Source organism: Ursus americanus, chromosome 4, assembly GCF_024610735.1.
Source record: "Ursus americanus isolate L20-20 chromosome 4, mUrsAme1.1.p, whole genome shotgun sequence".
NCBI classification, from domain to species: domain Eukaryota; kingdom Metazoa; phylum Chordata; class Mammalia; order Carnivora; family Ursidae; genus Ursus; species Ursus americanus.
Window position 1 is genome coordinate 93,142,062 of NC_142130.1, and position 18,173 is coordinate 93,160,234.

At 50.6% G+C, this 18,173-nt stretch overlaps 1 protein-coding gene across 2 annotated transcripts; it reads left to right on the plus strand.

Moving 5' to 3' along the window:
* The first annotated feature begins 422 nt into the window (after positions 1-422).
* ETS2 (ETS proto-oncogene 2, transcription factor) lies at positions 423-17,860 on the plus strand. Of its 2 annotated transcripts, XM_045813513.2 has the most exons (10): positions 426-680; positions 4,359-4,430; positions 6,851-6,962; positions 8,091-8,210; positions 8,554-8,754; positions 10,295-10,378; positions 11,460-11,681; positions 12,394-12,657; positions 14,654-14,772; positions 15,634-17,860. In XM_045813513.2, the coding sequence occupies exons 2-10, from the start codon at positions 4,359-4,361 to the stop codon at positions 15,847-15,849; spliced, it is 1,410 nt and encodes a 469-aa protein (XP_045669469.1). In that variant the 5' UTR covers positions 426-680; the 3' UTR covers positions 15,850-17,860. The 2 variants fall into 2 exon arrangements, with proteins under 2 accessions (XP_045669470.1, XP_045669469.1); XM_045813514.2 differs by lacking the exon at positions 8,091-8,210 and having other exon boundaries at positions 423-680.
* Positions 17,861-18,173: the final 313 nt, after the last annotated feature.

Sequence of the window (18,173 nt, forward strand, 5' to 3'; positions counted from 1 at the left end):
TGAGGGTCGAAGCCAGGTGACAGCGGGTGCGGAGCGAGGTCCGGGCCGGAAGGAGCCGGCTCCGCCCCCGCTCCCCTCCCTTCTAGTCCTCACCCCTCCCCTCTTCCCTCCCTCTCCTCCCCTCCTTCTCCTCCTCGCTCCTCCCTCCTCCCCCTCCTCTCCTCTCTCCCTCCTCTTTCCTCCCCTCCTCCACCCGTTCTCTGCTCTCTCCCTCCCCTCTCCTCCACTCCTCTCACCTCTCGCCTCCCTTCCTCCACCCCTCATTTCTCCTCCTCCCTCCTCTCCTCTTCCTCCTTCTCCTCCTCTCCTCCACCCCTCCCCTCTCTCCTCCTCCTATCTTCTCCCCTCCTCTCTTTTCCCCCTCCCCCTTGCCCCTCCTCCCCTCCCCTCTGTCGTGTTTCCTCCCTCCTCCCTCCTCCCTCCTCCCCCTGCTCTGAAGAGCGCGCCGCGAAGGGGACTGGCCGGTTACTTCCTCCGGTGGCGGCGCAGAGCGCGGTGCGGCCCCATCCTCGAGCTCCCGGAGCCGCCTGCCGGCGCCCGGCCCGCGTCCCGGCTGCCGGCCCCCCGCCCAGGTGTCCGCGCCCGCCGCCCGGACCGCCGCACCACCGCCCTCGTCCGCGTCCGACGCGCACCGCGGAGCCCGGCCCGGAGTCGCCGCCGGCCCAGCCCGAAGCGGCGCGGTAAGAGGGGGACCCGGCGCGCGCGAGCTGGCGGGCCGGGGGTCCGGGAGGGCGCCCTCCTGCGCGGCTCCTCTCCTGGGGACCCAGACCCCGGGCGGGGGACGTGGGTAGCCCCGAGGTCCGCGTCCCGAGGCGCAGCCGGGGTCGCGGCGGGTCGGCGACTGTTTCTCGGCTTCGGGCTCGCTCCGGGTGCCGGGGCGGCTCGGGGGCAGTTCGTGGGCGGGGGCCCGGGCAGGGCGCCGGTGGGCCCGGCCGTGACGCGCCGAGCAGGCTGCGAACTTGGGCCGCGGCCGCGGGTGGCCGAGCGGCCGGGCAGGGCGCGCCCGCCTGTTTCACTTGCTTTTGTTTTTGAAAGGAAATGCGGGTCTGGTGGGGGCTTCTTCCAGAGGGCGCCCCGGGGGTTGATTTCGCGGCGGGGTTGGCGGGGGACGCAGTGGGGGGGTGTCGGAGGGGCCCCGGCGCGCCCGGCTTTGCGGGTGACTTACCCGAGCGCGCCGGGCCCGGTAGGATCCGGGGCGCCCGGCGCCTAAAACACCTGGAGGCTGCAGCTCCCCGAAAAGGAGCCGCGTCCCGGGTCACCTGCTCGGCCACTCGGGGGCCCGGCCGGGGCCGGCGGGAGAGGGAGGCTCCGGGAAGGCGAGACCCCCAGGGGCGCCCCGGGACTTCTGGATCGGGGGTCCTCGGTGCCGCGAGGCGAGCGTGGAAGCCTGTCGGAAATGCGGGTGTGGGTGCGCAGGGCTGCCTTTATTTTCGTGTGCTTAAAGGATTTTGAATGAAAGGTTAACGTTTTTAAGTACGTGGGTTTTTTTATTTTGTTTTGGATTTTGTTTTTCTTTTCTTTCTTTTTTAAGCACAGTAGACTTTTAAAATATTGGCCTGTAGTCAGTTTCAGGGTAGCTGGCACGGGTAGTGACGAGCTACTTATTTAGAAAGTAAAGAAGTGAGCAATCCCCTTTGGAGATAAAGGTAATTTATTTTAATTCATCAGTGAGAGGTTATGTTTGTCCTGGACAATGGAAGCGCCTGGGCGCTCTCTGCCTGTGCACAGCACCACCAATCAGGGAGATAAATCTTCGAGTTAAGGTTTATTAAAATTCTGAGTAATATCACAGTACAGTAAGTGTTAGCACTGTGGGCCCTGCAGGGAAATATTCACTCATTTCTGAGGTTAGTCATTCTTCTCTCTAAACAGATAACTTTAAAAAGAGCGAGCAAACCAACCTTCCAAAGTGGCATACGGGTTGGTTTTTGCTTTTGTTTTTCTAATTTACCTAAATACAAGCCTCTGCTCTGATCGCTCGCCTGAAGGATCTCTCGGTCCAGGAAGGATACTGTTGTTAGGCAAATCCTCTTTGTTTTAAAATTTTACTGTTCTCAGCTCACACATTTCTGCCAGGTTTTCTTTTTGTTGTTCAAAGGCGCCATCAGTAGGGCAACACTGCCAGGACCTAAATTTGAAATTGATTTGGGTAGAGAAACTTGACCTGTCCGCACCTTACTTAACAAGCTTTGAGGAGTAACATAAGTGAACTTCAATTTCATTAGTTTCTCCCTGAAACCAGTGGAGGGACCCTTTGATTCCACATGGTTTTTACAAAACAAATTAAAAGCTGGACAACAAAAGACTTCTCTTCTGTGGCTAGTAATTAGAGCTCTTTACGTGGGAGTGGTAGACTGCCTTTTCTCCTGGTATTTGTACCCAAAAACCAGGCGCGCTTTACCCATTGCCTTCCATACCAATTCTCTGTCCATCTCCTTGAGGCTAAAAATTGTACAGTAAAGTCAGCAAGTTGTCTGCAAACCAGACTTAGAAAAAGAGCTGGCCTAGGGGGCTCAGGAGGGATCCTCGGTAGCAGTTAAGATGTCTTTTCATGTGGGTCTCCTGTTTGAGGTTGGTTTATTTAACAACAGGTAACAGGATTTAGTTTGTGAAGCTCCGAGTTAAGGAGCACGCCCCATGGTAGAGTGGTGAGCTGGGCGGTGGTCTCATAGTATTTGTACGTGCTCTCCACTCCCTAATGATGGGGTGGCAGGAGGCCCATGCCTCATCATCCCGGTCCCCCTCCCAAGGAGCTCCGCTGGGATCGATCTGCACTGTGCCCCCTCAGTTAGCCCTGCAGTAGCTGTGTGATCCTGGGCAAGTCATCGGGGGTCTCTGGGCCTCCCTTGCCCTGGAAGATACAACATCACTGTAAAATGTTACAACATCCATCTCTCAGAAGTGTCAGTGAAGTGGGAATGTGTGGTCGCCCAGTGTGGCCTTAGCTCTTGTCAGGGGGATCCTGTCCCTGCAGGGATCTTTAGTGGTGATTAGTGATTCCTGAGTGTGCGTGGATGATGTGACCCACTGAGTGGAGATTCTGAGCCAGTGTGCCCACTTTGCATCCAGGACAACCCCTCCTCAGCTCCCCTCTCGCCCCATAGGACGATTCATTCATTGTCCGTGTTTTCCAGCCTTCACTGGCCACCATGATAATTACTCGCACTCTGAGGGTTTTAACAACCTTCCCCAGTGCCTGTTGCCTGCTCTGTGGTGTGGACTCCTCCCACGCTGCCTCTCCAGCCAGGGGTGTGTGTGTGTGTGTGTGTGTGTATAGTAGTAGTAGTGGTAGTAGTGGTAGTTAGCTATAATGTTGATCATAAAGAGAAAACAGCACAACCTCGAAGTAGTCATGGGGAAATGTCCTACTTGCCACCTCCAATAAGCCCTATCAATTGCACAATATTTTAATTACTCAGAGTTCCTGGTTGTAACAGGTGGCAGCGCCCAGGGGAGATCGTGGGGAAAGACAATTAGGGGGACCCTGTAAAGCTGCCTATAGACCTTCTGTTCCAAAGCCAGGAAGCTGGGGGGTGAGTCATGCCCCGTGGGGTAAAGGTTACTTACCATCACTGATGCTAGCCCAGCTTCTATGGAAATGAGTTTTAGTTTTAGTTGCTCTGTATTTTTATATACCACTCTGGTGGCATTATCTTGGTACCTTTCTTACTGATTAATATAGAACTTACCTGGCCAGTCCTATGTTAGGGCTCCAAGTTCAGTTTTCGGTCTCCAGCAGTGTCCGATTGGGAACCTTGTCTGTCCTTCCTGGGAGTGCTTCCTCAAAGCCTCAGGAGGGGCTAGGATTTCTGAGGCTCTTTCCTGCATGCTAACCTGGATCTGGATCTACCAGGAGTTCCCAGGTTGAGCGGACTGCCTCCCCGTCTCCCCCAGCAGACAGCAGACCGGAGGTGGCCTGTGCCTGCCCCCCCCCACCCAGTGTTCTGCACCCTGAGTGGACCATGAACATGGCAGTGAAAAGCAGCTCACTCCACTACTGTCCTGGAAAGACGAGGTCCTCCTGGCTCAGCAACCCCAGCCAGGCTCCCTTGGGAGGCCCTGACCAGCCAGCCAGAAAGTGACTTTATCTGTGCTTCATCTCTAAGTGGAATTCAGGACAGAATCGGCATTATTATTTAATTACTTAAATGGCATACCCTTTGTGAAAAGGGCCTTCTACCTAAGAACTGGCATTCAGGTTTGAATGACCTGTCTTGCCCTAGAACTTGACAGACTCTGCCAGAATTAAGGTTGATGGAGCCAATAAAGACTTGTTAGAAATGTGCGTGATTTGTTGTCCCGTGACTCTTTCTTTATGTCTTTTCCTTTTTCTTTCTTTCTTTTTTTTTTTTTTAAAGATGAATGACTTTGGACTCAAGAACATGGACCAGGTAGCCCCCGTGTCTAACAGTTACAGAGGGACACTCAAGGTAAGCGAGCAAGTCTTAATTTAAAACTCTTTAGGGAACATTGGAGAATTCAGCCTCTAGGAGAAAAAACAACGTGCTGGGTCCTAGAAGACTGGTTCTAGCCCCAGCCTTTTAATTTGCGGGCTGTGTGACTCTGGAGTGTTTGCTTAATCTCTCTGGGCCTCGGTTTTCTAATCTATAAAATAGGTCTCCTGATGCTTGTTCTACTTGTCTTCCAAGATATGAAACCATTTAATTTGCAGATGGGGAGGCCTTTGTGGTTTATTTCTGAGACTCCTGGCAGGTGAAAAATCTTACGATTCTCAATAGGACGGAGCTGGAGAAGCTGTCTCCACTGCCATTGTGTTCACCCGTGAGTTTCTAGGGTGATGGGCTGGGTTGTTGAAGAACAGGAAAGGGAAGAGCTGCGAGGTGGAAAACCAGCCCCGCTGTGGGGGTTTCGTCCCTTCAGAAGGGGCAGTGCCCACCCTGCCGTAGAGAACAGGTGCCTGTTGGTGTAAACCAAAACACAGATGCATGATGAAGGAGCCTTTTCTGGTGCATAATAACCAAATTTCACGTCGCTTCTATCTCAGGTCCTTTTGGCAACGTTCTTGAGTAGCATGAACTGATCATTTCTCCTCTGCCTTCTCCAAATGTGACAGTGAGATTGAATTGTTTTCTTAGCACCGTGTAATAAACACGTTTCAGGGCCGCGATTTTAGATCGGCCTCTTGCAAGCGTACATAGTGATGTGTCTCTGCTGTGTTATCTTTTCCTTTGTAAATCCTTAGCGGGCTATTTGTCTGGGAGAGCCCAAAGAGCCAAAAATGGGCACAGGCTCTCCTCGAGTATCATGAAGGTCATGCAACTTCAAACCGCGAGTTTTCTGGTTTGATTTGATCAGATGTTTTCAGTGTGGCGGAAACTGTACAAGAAATGCGGTATTCAGTTCACAGCCGCACCCCTGGAAAGAAAAATTCTCCTATAAGTTAAAAAGGATTTGATGATGCCCATGTGATTTCTGGGTTTGGAGAAGAAACAGTCTTTGCTGAAATTGATATGTTGAAATACTCAGTGCGAATTTGTATTGTCTTTCTGCTTCCTGATTTTAAAAAAAGAACTTCCAGTCAGGAAAGGAGAGGCATTTCTTGGTCACCCGGGGAAATGGCTAGTGGGAATTTTAAAAACTGATTGGCTACGTCACTAAAATTAGCCCTGAACTGGTTTATACCTCTAGATACAGATTTCGAACTTGATTGTTTTTTCCCGTAGGGTTTTGGCAGTTGGACAGTATTGTCTTGGGCTTCGGGGGGCTGGGCTCCAACACCATTGGGACATCATTGTCTTGAGTGTTTTCGGCGGCGTTCCAACTTCTGCCTGCCTTCTTACGTAATGCGTCATGCATTGTTCTGCATTTCTAAGAAGAAAGCACACAAACCGATTTTATTTGTAAATGTGTTGCACATTTTTTTTAATTGATGACTCAACAGATGGGTCATTGTATTACACATAACATGGGCTTTCCAGTTTATGTTGGAAAAATATAACCATCTTTTACGTTGTTCCTCAGCAAGTCAGGCAGCGATGAATCAAGACTTTATCTGTTACTTATAAACGGGTCTTACACTAAAGGCTATCTCTTCTTTAATGGTAGATGAATTATCAGAGATCGACACTGTGTGTGGGGTTTTATCTTTCTCTGTGTCTCTGTCCTCTTCCTCCTTCTAAGCTGTAGATAGTTTTACTTGAAACCTTTTTTTCCTTTGGAAATCTTCCCCTTAGTTGATGGGGCAGGGGTCTTTTCAAAATCTTTACTTTTATAAAATTAATCTGTAAGGAATGTTTTCATATGTATTACTATCTTCTGAACCACTGGAATTGATAAGGGGGAAAAAAAGCCTAGTTTCAATTAAAGCGTTTCACGGTTAAACATAAAAATAAATGCTTCCACAAATAGTTTCGCTCACTGTTTGTTTTCCACGTTTCATTCAGTCATCTGCCTCCGCTTTAACTGCAGTGAGTTAAAACTAAAACTGTCCTGCTGAGAGTCTGACTCAGTTTCCCTCTGATGGGGCAGAGGGGCCAAGTGTTTGGACCAGCTGGTCTCTAAGCCCCACCCAGCACTGTTCTTCTAAAATTCCATTATTTTTAGGTTTGTTTGCATAGTTTATTCATTGAAATTAAGCCATTAAAAAGAAACTCCCAGTCATTCTGACTCCGTGAGGTCAATGCAATGATCCAGAGTAAAATAGAATCCTTTCCGTCGCTTTGACTGTAGAAGTCTGGTCGGAGCATCGACTGGTCAATTCCTTTTATAGCTTTGTAATTGCCCATTTCATCAGGGTGTATCAGTAAGATGACCCATGGACCACTTTTCAAACAGGTAATTAAGTGAGTTTAAATATTAATTTCAGGCTCATTTTCCATCTGTTTTGCAGCGCCAGCCAGCTTTTGACACCTTTGATGGGTCCCTGTTTGCTGTTTTCCCCTCTCTCAATGAAGAGCAAACACTCCAAGAGGTGCCGACAGGCTTGGATTCCATTTCTCATGGTAATTTGTTACTCGGACTTGATCAGTTGTGCATAATTTCCCATAGTTCAGTGAATAAAAAGATGACTGTTGGTAAGCGACCAAGGTTGGTGTCTTGAATCTTTGGTTTGAAAAGTCAGATGGTGGCTCTGGACCTGGGAGAAGACAGTTTTCCTTCCTTATGAGCATGAGGGGTCCTGATGTCGTCCTCTGCCAGACGCACCCCAGACTGCAGGGAAGCTCCTGAAACTCCCACTGTGATGCTCTCGTCACTGTAGCAAGCCCGGGCCCCATCTCCCAGGGGCCCCTGCAAAGCAGACCGTGGAAGTGCCCCCCAGCTTCTCATTCTGGGGTCTCATGATTAGTTAGATCATCCCCCAGCCCCGAAGTCTTGGGGCAACAAATTATACTTGCTAATATTTGCCCATCTGCATTTACTTCTGTAGTTCTTCATGTCGTTGTTTATTATTTTTTAAAGGGATAGCAGTCGGAAAATGCCTGTGCACTTACTGTGATAGGGTTATTAGTTGGAAACATTCCAGAGATGACTTTGTCATATGAAGTAGGTGCCTAGAAAATACAGCCCAGAAAATTAATTAAAATGCATAGGCTTGCGTAAGCATACCATCCCGAGCCGGTCATTCATCATTCTTGAAATTGCTGAGGGAATCCAGAGAAGATTGCTTTTCATTAAAAATTGCAGGTGTGCTGACTTTACAGGTGCTAAGAAGCCCCTTTTGCCCGCTGCTTACTTTAATGGAAGTAACGTCAAACTGTGCATTTGCAACCCTTAAAACTTTGGATCAAAACCGTGTGCTTTCTTCCATTGTCTAAAACTTTTAAAAGAGATTTAGATAGAAATTTCAACTAAGGATGATTGGTTTTTTTTTTTATGAAGTTTTGCAAAATAATTTGCAAAGTAAAATAAAGCTTGAGTTTTATTTTAGATATTTTTAAGTGTAGTTATGAGATGTGTAACACTTTCTCAATTTCTGCTGCCCCCCCCCAATTTTTGTTAATATTTATACTCTTTGAAGGAAGGTTTGAGATTGAAATTGTTCCTTCCTGAAAACTAAGATTTCTCCCCTAAATTCTCTATCTGGTCTTGCCAGCTTGAAGTCCTAATGTCCCCATGGGGTTCCTTTCTAGACTCTACCAACTGTGAATTGCCTCTCTTAACTCCGTGCAGCAAGGCTGTCATGAGTCAAGCCTTAAAAGCTACCTTCAGTGGCTTCAAGAAGGAGCAGCGCCGCCTTGGCATCCCCAAGAGTAAGTGCCCCGTTTTCGAGCTGTGTCTCTGAGTCTGCGTTGTACCAGCACAACAAATCTGACCGCAGTTGCTAGCGATGACTTTTTTTCCCCCAGCTTTCTTAGGGCATCTTGCAGAGTGGCAGGGATGTGGTTCACCTGAGCTGATTTTTATTTTGACCCCATTAACTGAACACTTAATCCAGCACTGTCGTTAGGGTCTTAGCATTTCCCTGGGTGTCCTGCTCCCATGGCCGGTCTCTGGAACACATCTGGACTTTGTGGGTACATCTGGAGTGACTCCGGTCTCAGCGCCTCCCTCCCTTTTCTCCCTGTGTTCCATCTTTTCTTCCCTCCCCGGCAGACCCCTGGCTGTGGACCGAGCAGCAAGTGTGCCAGTGGCTTCTCTGGGCCACCAATGAGTTCAGCCTGGTGAACGTCAATTTCCAGAGGTTCGGCATGAACGGCCAGGTGTTGTGTAACCTGGGCAAGGAGCGTTTTCTGGAGCTGGCTCCTGATTTCGTGGGCGACATTCTCTGGGAACATCTGGAGCAGATGATCAAAGGTACCCGCTGAGGGACTGCGCGCCTCCCCGTTGCGGAGAGCCACGGCAGGGAAGAGAGATGGGGGGATCGGTGCTCTGTAATCGTACGGTCGGGGTTTCAAATTATGTAGAGTTTCAAACTGCCTGAAAATGCCACCGGAGTGAGTCACATCTGTGCCAGTGATTATAGGTTTTTTAATCCACTGAAGTCTGTGTGTGTGTGTGTGTGTGCGTGCGCGCACGCGCGCGTGTGTGTGTGCGCGTGTGGCATCAAGGATAGCCACGAGGCAGTAACCTTAGTCACTACCTTGTTGACGGTGATCTGATGGCATGCGTCAGGGGAGTACGTGTTGCCTCAGGTACGGAGGCCAGCAAGACGTCCCGTGTTTTGTGGCTCACCTTAAAGAAGAAAGTCAGCCTCGATGAAGGGGAGCCTTTATTCACAAACCCCGTGAATTTTACAGTGAATTTTCCTAAGACCAAATGAAATCCAACAACAAGAATTTCTTCTGGTTTTATGTATTTAAACGAATGCAGACGTAATTGATACATATTTATACACTGACACATTATGCAGAGACTGGCCATTGAACAAAAGAACTCTCATCATATAGAAAGTCTTGGTTTAGGCCTTAAAAGAGTGTTGACAGCAGTGTTAAAAATACTTCCAGTTAAAAAGGCAAAAAAAATTATAATGAGGGGTTAGGTTAAAACTCTAAGCAAATTAGTTCTTTGGTAGAGTTCAGAGCCGTAGTCCTTGTTCACTTGGTTTTAAAACTGAGTTTCAGCACCGCTTACAGATTCAGAATCTTTAAAAGACCTTAGGATTCAGACACCCTCTCTCTTCAGCTGTGGCTTCGGAGGGCCAAGGAAACTTAATGTTGGAGACTCCCAAACTCTCCCTGAATTTGGGCAGTTCTGATTGGACGAGTTTCTGGTGACTCTGTTCACTGGCAGGTTGGGCCTGTTTTCCCATCACTCAGGATATAAGTCTGAGGGTCTGGATTTGTGGGTGCGTGTGACTCAGTGTGTCTGTAGGAAGTAAGCACACACACAGAATGCTAGCCTTTTCCTTTCCATTTCCACCACGACCCCCGTCAGGTTCCCACAGCACTGCCGGCCTCTCTGTGCCGTGCTCACCTCACCCTGAAGAAACGTGGGGTTCAAAGCCACCAACCTAGCTTCAAGAGGGCGGGGGCTGGGTCTGCTCTACTAACCCACTGTATTCCCCGCCCCTGGGACACGTGGCACTTCATAAATATTTAACTGTCTGTTGACGGCGCGGATGAATTAAATTCACAGTCTGGTATTTACAGTTGTGCAGTAGAACGTGTCACTTGGCCGGTGGTAGCATTCGTTCTAGAAAACTTACTCTGGTTATTAGAAAATGCATGGTTGCCATCTCTAGTTTTTGAAAAAGACCAAATGACACCAAATACCGTCAGCTTAAATGTGAGGCGTAAATGCATTTAGTTACAGCAGTAATTTAGAAATAAACGTTTTTTGTTGCATAGTTTTAACCTTGATCTGTAATCCTGTGTCGCCCGTGTCTGTTTTCCAGAAAACCAAGAAAAGACAGAAGATCAGTATGAAGAAAATTCACACCTCAACTCGGTCCCTCATTGGATTAATAGCAATTCACTAGGTCAGTCCAATCAATTCTGCCCTGAAGACCTTGGTGTTAACATTTTCTATTAAATTGGGACTCCCACCCCCCTCCCAAAAGATAAATAAAATAAAAGTAAATTTGCGGAAGGTCCCAAGGCCAGCCTCGGCCTATGCTGCCCCATTGGTGACCACACGTGGCCGCGGAGCTACTGAGCACTTGAAATGTGGCTGGTCCACACTGAGACGTGTGGTAAGAATACAACGCGTGCCGGCTCTGAAACGCTTTATGGAACAAAGAATGTAGAATGCCTCCTTACTAATTTTTAAGATACTGATTCCATGTTAAAATGATAATTGGTAATGTTGGGTCAGGTAAAATATTAAAATTAATTTCACCCGTTTCTTTTTAATTTGCTCCTGCGGCTACTTGAAAACGTAACATTGCCTGCGTGGCTGGCGTTACCTCTGCGTTGGCCAGGGCCGCCTACGGCAGTGCAGAGAGCACGGGCGGAATGAAGCGAGCTGATTGGCTGCGGTCAGAGCTAGCATAATAAATAAGGGGTGCCAGGCACAGGAGGCATGTAGAAAGCAATTCTAAATTTGCTCTGATCTTTGGAGTTTAAAGGAGTGGCATGGGATCTGGGTCTTCCCTTCTGGTCAGTGACACTGATGAGTATAGGTTACGGGGGTCCCCTCGCCAGCAGAGGGAGGGGATGTTCCCTTACAAGTGACATACTGGGTAGCAAATCATTCGATCTCTCTGAGCCTTACTGCCCTCGGAAGCTGAAAGAGGCGGTGACCTCTGCCACCCCCAGAGTCATGTGGAAGCGTTTGATGAGGTAGAGCCGTAGAAATGCCAACATCGAGGTGTCGTGTCTTGGCCCAGACACAGCAAGCGTTTGGGAAAGGGTTAATTGACTGAGAGCATGAATGGCTTGAGAAGAGGAGCTGGTGGAAAAGCCACCTGCCGAAGCCCACTTTCCACCGAGGTTTCGGGCGGGGGAGGGGTAGAGTACGCAGAACTGGTTGCATTTGATTCGGGTCGAGGGCACGGAGGGGCTCTGATGACCCCCGTCACACCCGCCTCATAGCTCTGCCATCCGATTGCTCTGTCCCAGGCTTTGGTGTGGAGCAAGCAGCGTACGGCGTGCAGACCCAGAATTACCCCAAAGGCAGCCTCCTGGACGTGTGTCCATCCTCGTCAGCGCCCAGCGTGCTGGGCTCCGAGCAGGAGTTTCAGATGCTCCCCAAGTCTCGACTCAGCACCGTCAGCGTCAACTACTGCGCGGTCAGCCAGGACTTCCCGAGCGGCAACTTGAACCTGCTCGCGGGCGGTTCCGGTAAGTCAGCTCCCAGGAGCCACGGTCAGACAGCCACGGGAGCTTCTTAAACGGTGCAGCCTGTGCTCGGCCGTGGGAGGAGGTCAGAGGTCTCCTCTGCTTCCTGAGTGGCTGTCCAACACAATTGCAGGTGACGGATTTGCTCGGTCCGCAGGGACTCCCTGCTGTGTTTCAGGCTCCGGGTTGGGCACCACGGGTATAGAGTAAACGAGCCAGGGCCCCTGTTGTCCCAGCTGGATTCCTCTACCCGGTGGGATATCTGGGGAGAAGATGCAGGCACATGACATTCCTGCAGTCAGTAGCGTCCCCACACCAAGAGGAAACCGCTATCTTGACTTTTGTCCTCATAGATTAGTTTTTCCTGTCCTTGAGCTTCATAGAAAGGGAATCCTAGCGTTGGTTTTCTTTGGTGTCGGTGGTGTGCTCCTCGTGATGTCTGAGACCCAGCCGTGCTGTTGGATGGGGCAGACAGTTCACCGCTGTGTAATACTCCGTCCGGCCAGGGCGCACCTGACCCGCCCGTGCCGCTGCGGCTGGGGGGTGTGGTTGTCTAGGGTGTTGTCGTAAGGGATGAGTGCCTGGCGAGAAGTCTGGGAGTGGTGGGTGTTGCAGCCCCCAGCCCAGCCTGCGGGGCCCCCCGCCCCCCCTCGGCAGCCCCGGACAGTTCACTGTCCTGGAGGACTCAGCGTTTGCGCCCGGCTGTCTTTGCCAGGGAAGCCCCGGGACCGTGACTCCCCCGAGAACGGCGCAGACAGCTTCGAGAGCTCGGACTCCCTGCTGCAGTCCTGGAACAGCCAGTCGTCGCTGCTGGATGTGCAGCGAGTGCCGTCCTTCGAGAGCTTCGAGGATGACTGCAGCCAGTCCCTGTGCCTCAATAAGCCGACCATGTCCTTCAAGGACTACATCCAGGAGAGGAGCGACCCGGTGGAGCAGGGCAAACCGGTTATACCCGCGGCGGTGCTGGCCGGCTTCACGGGTAAGTGTGTCACACGCCGTCCCCTCCCTGGGGCCCGGCCTCAGCGCCCTGTTCCTCCAGGGTGTTTCTGGTCCGAGCACATTGTAGCTACAGCCCACACTTGGTGTGTGGCTGTCATCCTGAATCAGACAGGCTGTCCCCCTGAATTCTAAAGAGGCCAGGCTTGCACGAACTGTCATGCTCAGTGGCGTGGATGGGAATTCACGGACTGCCCCCTCACCTGGGAGGTGCTCGGCCAGCCCGGAGAGCAGCAGGCGCGGGGGGCACGGGCCCGTGGAGGCTTCAGCTCTGACTCACCCACTCCAGGAATCCCAGAGAATGTAAACTGGCCCAGGGAGGGACAGCAGAGCCAGCCTCAAACAACACAGGGACTGTTTACCTTTGCTTGCTTCTAAAATCCATCTTATTTTTAAGATTTGGGCAAGAGCTATTTTAGGCAAGGGACAAATATTAAAGCTGTTTTTAGAACCAAATATTTCCAGGACTTTAGCAAAAACACCCAAGATTTTTTTTTTCATTACTTCATGGGTCCTTAAATGTGTTTTTTTCATATTTTGACCATATGGAGCCACTGGATTAAAAAAATCCTTACTTAAAATAGTCAATAGGTTGAAATAAGACTACAGAGCATCCATTTTTTCTTTTCTGTCATCCCAAACCTTCACAGGAATGGGCTTGATAAGAAAATAAATAACCATGGTGTTGCTGTCTTTCGTTTTTTAAAAATGTTTTTAATTAATTAATTTATTTATTTATTTTGAGAGGAAGAGGAGCACGTGAGCATATGCAGGTGGGAGGCAGGGTGCAGAGGGAAAGGCGGACTCTCCGCTGAGCGTGGATCATGACACCGGGCTCGATCTCGCGACCCTGAGATCATGACCCGAGCTAAAAGCAGGACTTAGACGCTCAACCAGCCGAGCCACGCAGGCGCCCCTTGGTGTTTTTCATTTTAATATTAGTTACCATGTGTTGACTGTCAGGTCTGTGTGGTTAACTAGGCTTATATATGGTTGGTTATCCTTGGGACAGCCCAGTGGGGGTGGAAGCAGTGACCTGTTCGGCAGATGGGACAGTTGGCTCGGTGTAGACAGCTCTCCGTGGTCACATGGGTAACCTGGTTGTGTCTGGTTCCAGAACTCCCGTCCTTGTTCGTAGCTTTATTGCTGATGGCCACTGGGTCTCGAGGAACAGCGCTTGGATGGGTGTGTGATCTCGGGCGGGGCACCTGGCGTCTGAGCTGTTCCTCATCTTTACAGTAGTTCTTCACAAGATGGTGGTTCTAAATATTAATCCAGAAAAGGTCTGTGAAAGGCAAAGCATACCTCACCAGAGGCAGTGAGGCCATGGCGACAACCCCAAATGCCCAAGTGGCTGTTGAATAAACCGTCTTGGATTAAGCAATTTACCCACCGCCATTGGCAGGAAAGCCTCAATATGGGATTCCATGAGACATGCCTCATTCTGTGGTGAAATGCCCTTTCTGCCACCCCCATTCCTGTCCCGCTGGGTGGTTCTAGAAATGAACCCTGAAACTTATTACATAAGGAACAATTAAACAGGGTGAGGAATTTTTTTTTTTAAGATTTTATTTTAAAGTAATCTCTACACCCAGTGTGGGGCTCGAACTCATAACCCTGAAATCAGGAGTCACCTGCTCTACCCACTGAGTCCGCCGGGCACCCCCCAAGATGAAGAATTTTAATGTCGAGTGTTAGTGGCCCCGAATTTTCTTCCAGAAGGACCCAACTCAGCAACCAAGGGCGAAGTGCCCCCTTTTTCAGGAGGGGGAGGTGGGATGAAGACCCCAGATTGGGCGTCTAGCCTCTTGCCGTTAAAGCGGTCAGTCCTGTCACCACCCTTGGAGTGGTACCTTCACGATGGCACCCTGCCCGGAGTCGGGGCTCCCATTCCTCAGTCTGCCTGTTTCAGTAGAAAGGACAAAGGCCTTGCCGTACTTCAAAGCTATAAAAACGTGCGACTTGCCCCTTTCCCCCAGGAAGCGGACCTATTCAGCTGTGGCAGTTTCTCCTGGAATTGCTGTCGGACAAATCCTGCCAGCCGTTCATTAGCTGGACCGGGGACGGCTGGGAGTTCAAGCTCGCGGACCCCGACGAGGTACAGCCAGAGCTTGGGAAGTCAGTCTCTGGGCTTTGGACCCCAATTTCATCACTCTGGGCTCATAAATTCAATTCTCGGGGCACAGGGAAGTGTTGAGCCCTGCAGAGTTCTGGTGCTCTGTGGGTGTGCGCGCGGGCACGGGGCAGGCTTCTGCGACTTGCTCTCTCCTCCGATAAGAAGGCGCAAGCGCTGAACTGAGGGTCTGTCCTGACCATCTGAAAATGCCATGGGAAACTTGTGTGCCTTTTTCCACTGGTGGGGAGTGAGCCTCCCGCAGCCTGGACTGGTCCCCTGGCCGCCGCTGCAGCTCTGCAGTGCTCAGCTCGGGCACTCAGAAACCCTGGAGGGGAGGGCCGAGGGCAGGTCCGAGACCAGCCCCTCCAGGAAGGGGTTGGAGAAGCCCACGATCTCAGGCTGCCTTAGAGGGCAGGCGGTCGCCGCCCGACGCCCTGGGGAAGCAGAAGCCTTGAGGAATGCAGAATGTCACGTGGCCCAGAACCGCACCCAGCAGCTGTTGACTGTGGGGCTTGGAATAAGAAGCCGGGAGGTGGGGGGACACAGCCTTTCCCTTGTGTCAGGCCAGCCTGCTCGGGAACCCTTGGCTACAGCAGACGGCGCTGTGGGTGGGGGGCCCTCACGCTCCCACCTGCACCTGCCTCCATCCTCAGATGCCGGCGAGGGACCCCGTGGCCGGTGCCAGTGCTGAGACAGCCTGCAGCCCGGGGCCCTTCTGTAGTGGTCAAGTTCTCCCAGGGGAAGCGGGCGGGAGACTCCTCGCCGGGGGCAAGGCTTTCACTTTTCCTTAATTGCACGTGAAGGAGGTTGCAGATTTGAACACTTCCCCCTGTCCACTTTTAGGTGGCCCGCCGGTGGGGAAAAAGGAAAAACAAGCCCAAGATGAACTACGAGAAGCTGAGCCGGGGCTTGCGCTATTACTACGACAAGAACATCATCCACAAGACGTCAGGGAAGCGTTACGTGTACCGCTTCGTGTGCGACCTGCAGAACTTGCTGGGGTTCACCCCCGAGGAACTGCACGCCATCCTGGGCGTGCAGCCCGACACGGAGGACTGAGGCCCGCGAGGGACTGCGAGTGCGGCCACCCGACCCACTGCTCCAAGGACCCTGAAAGGCGGGATTGAACGCGTCCAGGAGGGTCCCCAAGAAGCAGTGGCCTTATTTCACCAGAAACCGCGGCTTTTCACCCAAAGCAGCGTGGTTTCTCGCTTCTAAAGCCTGCTGACCGGAACACGCTATTTATGATGCTCTTACATTAGAATGGCCGAGAATGAAGCGCTGGGAAGCCGTCCTGGCTCCGAGCAGGCCGCGTGACAGGAACGTTCAGGCCGTTGGGTATTCTCCAAGGAGCGAGCATGTCTTGGGCACACACTTTTTTTTTTTATTTTATTTTTTTTATTTTCTTTTGCCTTTGGCAGCCAGGAATCACAAAGGCAGAAGTGGTCTCTTCGGTTCAGCGAAGCGGAGGGTGCAGGGAGACAGTCGTGCCATTTCAGAAGTTAGTGTGTATATATGATTGTAATCTTAATAATTGTTGTCAGAATCCTCTCAGAGTCCTATTTAACGAGAACTGTATATTGTAATTTAAGATAATTCTGTAAGTGTATTTGAAATAAGAACGCAGACGTGCGGCGTTCTGCGAACACGGAGTCCGCCAGGGCGGACGAAGACGTTGTAAAGTGTGTATTATTTACATTTAATATGCCTACAGGTAGACGTCGAAGAGGGTCAGTCCCTGTTTCTGTTTTGTTTTGCCTGGATGATTATTTGGCAAGGACTTTGTACATTTGGGAATTTTTATAAAACACTTAATGTTATTATCCGGAGGCATATCCAGCCTCTGCTTTCTCCTGAATTGTAACGTAAAAGGTATAAAGCAGTATTTTTCTTGACAAATGGCATATGTTTTCCATTTCTGTGCATGCCTTTAAATCCGTTTATACACAAGACTTATTTTATTTTTTAGTTCGACTGTTTCGCCAACAACTAACCTCCCCGACCAGCCATTTCCTTCCCGTGCTCCACCTCCACGCCCCAAATTATTCTGTATGATTAAAATAAGAATGCTATTTTTGGAAATATGTGGCTCCTTTTCAGAGAGCAGGAGGGATTTATGTAGCAGCTACTTTTACTGCAGAAATAATCCACTGGAAAAAATGTAATTTGTAAGAAAGCTTTATTTTTGTCTGCGTGCCGCGTGAAGTGAAACATGTCATATACTGAGCTGAAGCCCGGGGCAGGTGGGGGCGGGGACGGGAGGGGGATCTTCATGAAGCCTCCTGGTCGTGAACGAGACACGACTTCACTCTCCCCTGTTGAGTCGTGCGCTCTCTGGACACGCTGCTGCTCCTTTCTGCTCAGCGCCCAAGCTCTGTGTTCTTGTTTTCGCGGAGCAGAATGCCCAGAGGCAAAGAGAGGACACGCGAGTTGGGAAAGAGAATCCATGGGAGGATTCGATGTGAAAAAACGTTTTGCTCACCATGGAGACTCTCGTGCTTGGTTCAGAGGAGCACCTGGATGGTCGTGCATTCGGGGCGCTTGGCAACGATCAAGCCAATGTGGTTTCAGGGCTGCACGGGCTTCCCTCGCCATGCGGGGGGCGCTCGGAGCCGTGGCCGATGTCCCCTAGAGAAGAGTCCGTCCGTGTCATGAGGCTGTGGAACTGGGCGGCGGGGCCAGCTGGGCAGAGCAGCGCCAGAGCTGGGGGACTCAGTCCCTGTATCTACAGGAGACCATTTTCAGTGTCTCAGCACATGTTTTTCTCAAGCAGGACATGTTTATCACTCAGACATCTGTTTGTAACATCCGCAGACATGTGACTGGGAACATCTTGCTGCCAAAGGGAATCTGAGCCGTCGGCTCATTTTATACGGGGTTGAACCACATGAGATTGCCAATATTTGACTTTTTTATCTACAAAGTTGGCAGCTTCATGTGATTCAGCCTAATAGTTACAGAAACTAAAGCCCATGATAAACCTTTGGTGTGGTAATGAACAGACTTAAGGATAAAGATTTTGTAATCTGGCCTTTTCTTTCTCAAATAATAAAGTATTTTGTTTATATAACCGCCTCCTCGTAAGGGTCATCCTTTCGTCCCATGCCAACAGGGGGGAGGGGAGGCGGAGTGAGGATTGTGAACCCCAATCCGTTGTCCCCCGGCAGCTTTCAGTCTACCGAGAGTCACGTCTCCATTGAACTGGTTTTCCACATGGGGTCACCCAGGAAATCGTGACCAAGCTGTAACCCAGCTGTGAGCTCTTCCTGAAGGAACCCCCAAAAAGTGTTCCCTTAAACCAAAAAACTCTTTTAAGGGATTAGAATAGAAAGATGCAGGCGTCTTGTTTTTGCCAGGGGATTGGCAGAGCTAAGAGAAGAGAT

What these genes read in the sequence shown, in the direction of transcription:
- ETS2 (XM_045813513.2), top strand. Translation starts at nt 4,359, where the DNA reads ATGAATGACTTTGGACTCAAGAACATGGACCAGGTAGCCCCCGTGTCT. An exon ending in CCGCCTTGGCATCCCCAAGA is followed by an intron (nt 8,211 to 8,553) that starts GTAAGTGCCCCG and finishes CCTCCCCGGCAG; the next exon opens with ACCCCTGGCTGTGGACCGAG. An exon ending in GATTAATAGCAATTCACTAG is followed by an intron (nt 10,379 to 11,459) that starts GTCAGTCCAATC and finishes GCTCTGTCCCAG; the next exon opens with GCTTTGGTGTGGAGCAAGCA.